At 28.0% G+C, this 6,874-nt stretch overlaps 1 protein-coding gene across 2 annotated transcripts in view; it reads left to right on the top strand.

Moving 5' to 3' along the window:
• The window catches only part of LOC100204902 (splicing factor U2AF 65 kDa subunit), a 67,411-nt gene extending 61,727 nt beyond the window's left edge, over nt 1-5,684 (top strand). For both annotated transcript variants that reach the window (XM_065803207.1, XM_065803208.1), the window contains exons 10-13: nt 2,104-2,193; nt 3,344-3,452; nt 5,058-5,161; nt 5,234-5,684. In XM_065803207.1, the coding sequence (XP_065659279.1) occupies nt 2,104-2,193; nt 3,344-3,452; nt 5,058-5,161; nt 5,234-5,368 (438 nt within the window). In that variant the 3' untranslated portion in view covers nt 5,369-5,684. The remainder of the gene's footprint in view (nt 1-2,103; nt 2,194-3,343; nt 3,453-5,057; nt 5,162-5,233) is intronic.
• The last annotated feature ends 1,190 nt before the right edge of the window (nt 5,685-6,874 follow it).

Below are 6,874 nucleotides of genomic sequence, written 5' to 3'. Positions count from 1 at the left end.
TTATTTAAAAGAAAACTTTAAAAAGCATTTATAGTAGTTCAAGGGTTGAATTCAGCGATCGCGAAATGCTAAATCCAGAAAAATATCTAGTCTTCAAAATTTTAGTTTATTCAAAACCGTGTAATTTGTTTTTTAAGGAGCGAATCAACTTAATTTGTTAGCGAAAAAGTTATAAGAATTAATACAATAAACATATGACTACAAAAGTAATACAGGGTGGGGCAGAGAAACTTGCTTATTTGAAACATATATTATAACAAAATTGAATATATACAAATGAATTTTGTAATAGCATAATCAAGAACAAGTAAATTTTACAAATTGCCAGTTTTAAAGATGATATCACACAAATGACGTCTGTTATTGTCAATACATTGTGTCAGTCGTGTCCAGAAATTGGTGTCAACTCTTTCCAGCATCTCAATAGGAATGTTAGTGACAGCTTCACGAATGTTATTCTTGAGATGGTTCAGGTTGTTGGGTCTGTCATGGTACACGACAGACTTCAGATGTCCCCACAAGAAATAATCACAAGGCGCAAGATCAGGGGACCTGGCTGGCCACTGAAGATTGCCCCTCAAAGAGATCGCATGCCCAGGAAAGGCTTTGTTCAAGAAAACCATGGATGCTCTTGATGTATGCGCAGTTGCGCCATCTTGCTGGAACCAAACATCGTACAAGCCCATCTCATTCAGTTTTGGCAGGAAGAAATCCTGTAACATTGTCACGTAAGGCTCAGATATCACTGAAGCTGTCCTCTCATTTTCTTCAAAGAACCAGGGACCGATTATTCCAACTCAGGATATTGCGCACCAAACAGTCACATGTTGCTAGTGTAGAGGTCATAGGTGAAGTTCTCATGGGTTTTCAGTGCTCCAATACCGCATGTTCTGCTTGTTCACAGCCCCAGAAAGATGGAAGTGCACTTCATCATGGAAGAACACAAGCGTGTCATCAGGCAAGTTGAGAAGGACCCTACACGCAGCCTCACGAGCATCGAAGTCCCAAGGAATCAGTTACTGGGGGACAACAATTTTATAGGGATGGAACTTCAATTTCTCGTGAAGGATCCGTCTAACAGAACAAGCTGATAACCCAAGAGCTACTTTTACATGACTACTGCAAAGAAAAAGAAAAAAAAATTAATGCGGCTCATCATATAAACAAAACTTTACAGTTTGCGCTCTTGATTAAGCCTCTCCTTAAAGTTATCGTAGCAAATCACACTTCAGGAAGGCTAATAGCAATAAATAATAATAATAAATAGCAAATCACACTTCAGGAAGGCTAATTCAAATAAGCAAGTTCCTCTGCTCCACCCTGTAATACTCAAGTAACTAACTGCATTAGAAGAGTAATAACACTATAATAGTGTTATTACTTTTATAACGCACTTATAACTTTTATAATTCATTCTTTGTTCAAACAACACAAGTAATCCTAAATTTTAAGTAGAAAGCATCTAGAAAAATAGACTAGATATTCAAATAATATTTAAAACTTATTAAGGAACTTAAACAACTTTATAAAAACATGTTGATTAAAAAGTTTAGCATTAAAAAACATTATGGTTCGTAAAAATGCGCGTTAATTTTAAAATCAGTTAATAAAAACTTTTTATTGGTTGATTTTAAAATTAACGCGCGTTTTTACGGATCACTAGTAACGTTTTTCATAATGTTAAACTTTTTATAAATTACGTTTTTATAAAGTTGTTTTTGTGTATTTGTAAAAGTTTTTGAAGTTTTTAATAATATTTGAATATCCACTTTATTTTTTCTAGACGCTTATCTACTTTGATTAAAATTTGAAATTTGTTTACTAATGTTGTTTGGAAAAAGCAAACATAATATGTAGCCAAGCTCTAAGATACAATAAAATTACTTTAATTACAATCTATTAAAAGAGCTGCAGCAACTAGTACAAATTTTAGTTATATGAAGCTACCCTATTCAATCAATTAACAAAGGGTTTATAAAGCACTACGATATACATAACAAATTCGTATTTGTTAATTCATTTATAAAGCACTATTCAACAAGCGTCCCTAAACAACTTGGTAATTGTATAGTATGTATTTATATATTATTATTTCGTTATTAGGCTATTGCTGGTATGAATGGAATGCAATTAGGAGATAAAAAATTGGTTGTACAAAGAGCTAGTGTTGGTTCTAAAACTATGACTGCCCAGGTATTTATAACTTATGACTGTAACTATAAATGCTTATAATTATGTAACTATGGCTGCACAGGTATATAGGTAATTCAAATAGAAACTAAACACATTTGAATAACATCAGATTGATATGATATATGATAATTGACACTTTGTATGCACTAAACAAACTTTGTATGTACTAATTACATGAAAACCACACAAGTAAAAAAAGGGATAGTTACATTTGAAGTTCATATAATAATATATACAATATTTATATATTATTTGTAGTACTCTATTAATTTGAGTAATAAGCACAAAAGAAGCGAAAATTTACAAAAGTTTTAAAATTAGTTTTTATTTTTGAAATTTTTGTAAAATTTCGCTTCTTTTAAGTATCAGGTTGACATGGTAAGAAATTTTTTTTCATATAATTATTTTTACACCTTTACATCAAAGACTAAAATTGAAATGAAAGAGTTCAAAGCTAAAAAGTAAAATTAAAGAGAGTAAAAAAGTAAAAATAATGTCCATTCTTATTTTTTTATATCAGAAAAAGTCAATTTTTGTTATAAAAAAACTGATATCTGCAAACATGAAATGTGCTACTGCAAACATGAAATGTACTACTGCAAACATGAAATGTGCTACTGCAAACATGAAATACTAATTTCTGATTTTGCTACTGATTTTGTTGCAATGCTAACTCAAAGATATTTTCGACTTAGCAGATTTAAACAATTTTATAAAATATTTTTAATTAATGCAGTTCAAGTGAAGCACTTCATAACCATTCTTAAAGTATTATGCAAATAAAATATTTTTGTAATTATTTAATGTAGTGCTTAGAGTTGATAAATTATCAATATTTTCTGTGCAATTAGATTACTGGTAAAAACACTTGTTTAAATGTTGATATATTTTCAATTATGTAATTGTATCCAATTTATTATTTTATATTACATTTAATTTATTTAACATATTAGTTTTGACAAAGGACAATATAGATAATCAATTTTCTTAAACTTGCTGGATTTTTGAGTTTTTTTTCTTCTGTAAAATGACTGTTTCTGATTCTATGTAAAATTTTAGTTGCCAACTCCGATTGCCAAACTTTTATTGTACTGATTTCTATTGTGTTTCCTGTTGTAAAATTTCAATTCAAGTAAAAAATTTTTTCTAGCTAAACATTCCTGGTTTTGACTTAAGCAAAGAAATTACAGCAACAAATATTTTATGTCTTATGAATATGGTAGTAGCTGATGAATTAATTGACGACGAAGATTACGATGGTAAATATATAAATTATGTTGTTCTATTTATATGCGTAGGGTTGTATTTACTTTGTTTTGAATTACTTTTTTTTATTAAAGTTATGTTAATACGTAAGTTATAAAAATATTATTATATATGAAGGATTAGATTATTATCAAATGCACACCGCTTCTCACATTCTGCACTATTGCTCAACAATTTAGAAATATTAAATTTGTACCGAATAAATATATATCATCTGCTAATTTTTATGTATAAAACTAATAATAATACAATACCAAATATCTTCATACCATTATTAAATAAAATTTAACACAAATTCATTCAAGTAAAAACTTTGTTTAACCAAAAACTATATATGAGTCAACCAAGTTCTCAATAATTATTAGAGGACCTAATGTATGGAATAAGATAATTAGTAATGATATTAAAACATTTACAACTCTTGAACAGTTTAAACAAAAGCTAAAACTTTACTTTTAAATAATGAAAAAACAGAGTTTTTTTTAAATCTATCTATAAAAATGTTATATTTGAAAATTATCTATTAGTGCATGCTTTGTTTGTCTGGAAAGGTCTAAAGTCTTTAATTATATACATTATATTCAATTATATTATGAAAAAGTAATTATATAGATTTACAGCATTTATGTGCGCATGTATGTATATGTGTATATGTGTACATACGCATGTGTGCATATGTATATATGTGTGTATATATGTATGTATGTGTGTATATATGTGTGTATGTATGTGTGTATGTATGTGTGTATATATGTATGTATATATGTATGTATGTGTGTGTGTGTATATATATATGTATATATATATATGTATATATATATATATATATACATATATATATATATATATATATATATATATATATATATATATATATATATATATATATATATATATATATATATATATATATATACTTCTGATTATAAATTAACCTTTATGTTTTCATTTTTCACGTTTTCTTTTTTTGCTGTTGGTTTTGGTTTTCTTGAATGATTTATTAAAATTTTACTTTAATAAATAGCTTTGAAATTTGAATATATATAGCTTTGCATGACTATATGCTTTGCATGACTGTATGTTAATCTTCGTGTTATTGAGAATAAATTATTTCAAAGTTATTTTTTATAAAAGTTAAAGAAGTATCTTTAACTTTTATAAAAAATAACTTTGAAAGACTTAAACTATTTTGCATTTTATATAAACTTCTTTGAAACATTTTGCTTTTTTCTCTCATTTTTAATTTTTAATTTTAGTTACAATGTATTTATATAAATGTCTAGAAAAAACAAGGGACTTGGTGATAAGGCAAATCTGTTTTCTTCTCGTCCTTGCCATTTTTATATATATTATAAAACACGGAACTTGTAAATATTCGTACGGCTAAATGAAAGGGGGAGAAAAAAAAAAGGAGGTAAAGATTTCGGTTGACGGTTTCACATTTATTTAACTTTGAGAAATTTATTTTTTGATCATACGTTTTGAAACGTAATGCGTTTTAATCCAAGTCCATTTTAATACACTTAAACTTGTGAAAGTCTGACAGTTATTTAGTACAGTTTTTTTTTTTTAATTAAAAATTCATTTTCTTTTTATAGAAATCTTTGAGGATATTCGCGAAGAATGTTCGAAGTATGGGCGTATACGTAGTATGCAAATACCACGACCTAACCACGAATTTCTTGTTTCTGGGGTTGGAAAGGTAAGCGAAATAAATTTTTTAAGGCGTTATTTGATTTCTGTTGTTTGTTTTCAACATTGTGTTTTGGTTTAGGTTTTTATTGAGTATGCGACATCTGAAGAATCAAAAATTGCAAGTGAAGCACTTGCCGGAAGAAAGTTTGCTAATAGGGTTGTTGTTACTGCTTATTACGATCCAGACGCATATCATCAACACGACTTTTCTTAAAATTAGCGCGCATTATATCCGAGGTCTATATTATAAAGCGCTTTTTCAGCGCAAAATTTGTGACTAAATTACCAGTACGTTGTCCAAATCTGCTGGTGCATTGGTATCAATTTCGCTCATCGAATGAGTTAAAAAGCTCAAACAAATACTGCTGTTCCCTAAAAAGCATGTATATGTATATTTTTAGATAGTAAAGGTCTCTACCTTTCTAAATTAATGTTATTGTTGTCTTTTTTTAACTATATTACTAGTTTGATATATAATTTTGTAATTTCAGATAATATTATGAAAAAAATATTTCTTCGGGTTTTTTTAATATGTTTTCAAGTTATTCTATAAAGGTATAAATTCTGTTGTTTGTTTCTCTGAGTAAGTTGGGGCAACCGAAAAACAACAATTTTCATAAATTGCCTCAATACCACTTAGTGTATTCTATATAATAAAATAACATTAGGAATGGTAAAATTTTGATTAAAAAATTTTTTCTAAAATTCAAATAAGTGCATTTTTCAGAGTTTTTGAAAACTTTTTTTTTTTTTTTTTTTTTTGGATTTTTGTTTTTATATGTTCTCTAAAGTGCTTTTTTTTTATTTTTTTTGTTTTTTTTTTTTTCTTGAGTTATTTTATTGTATAGAATACATCTAGAGGTATTAAAATGCAATTTTTGAAAAATCTTGGTCTACTCTAATGTAAGTATATCTTGCGCTTTTAACTGTTCTCTCTCTGGAAGGGTTAGTCTTAATGAGGTTAGCAAAAATCAACTATATATTTGGTAATATCTATATAATTGCAGATATAGGTAAAATTTATATAGTAGGTTTCTTTTTTATGGTAGCTAAAGTTGTTCGTTAGCTTTGTAGTTGATATTGATTATGTATTTTTATGTTTCTGCGCATCATCTAACTTTTAAAAAGAACTCAATTTAAATTATGCCATCAAAAAGCCCCACTGAAAACGCTTTTTGAAAGGGCGCAACAACTGTTAAAAACTGACAAGATTTCATTACGTTTATATATTTCATAGCCTTCTTATTTTTTGTTTAAATTAAACTCCTTTAGCGCATCCAAAAAAAACTACTGACATCAATGACTTGCTGTTCGTTAAATAAAAGTAAAAAAAAAAAAACTGTTCTAAAGAACTTATCTAAAAACTGTTTATCAACTGATCAATTGACTAAAATAGTAAAAACGGCAACAACAAAAAAAACTGTTCTTCAACTATATGGTAGCATTCAAGTTAAAAATTTAAAAAAATAGCTTCCTAATATCAAATAATAAGCAGCTGTGGCGCAGTGGTTAGAGTTTGGCTCAGAACCCAGAAGTAAGGTTTGACGCCAGTTCCAACCTAATAAGCGACAGGTATAGAAGTGTGAACTTCCTTGTTAAATGCGGTGCTCTGTGATAAGACCAACTGCGAGCACCTTATTAACTAGAAGGAAAAAATGGCATCCAAAAAACTTGTTCTTTGACTATATAGCATTCATATTGGGATTTTCATCATGGTTAA

The sequence above is a fragment of the Hydra vulgaris genome, chromosome 08 (assembly GCF_038396675.1).
Source record: "Hydra vulgaris chromosome 08, alternate assembly HydraT2T_AEP".
Lineage (NCBI taxonomy): Eukaryota > Metazoa > Cnidaria > Hydrozoa > Anthoathecata > Hydridae > Hydra > Hydra vulgaris.
The sequence above is the reverse complement of the archived record's forward strand: the minus strand, read 5'-3'. Positions and strand labels throughout refer to the sequence as shown.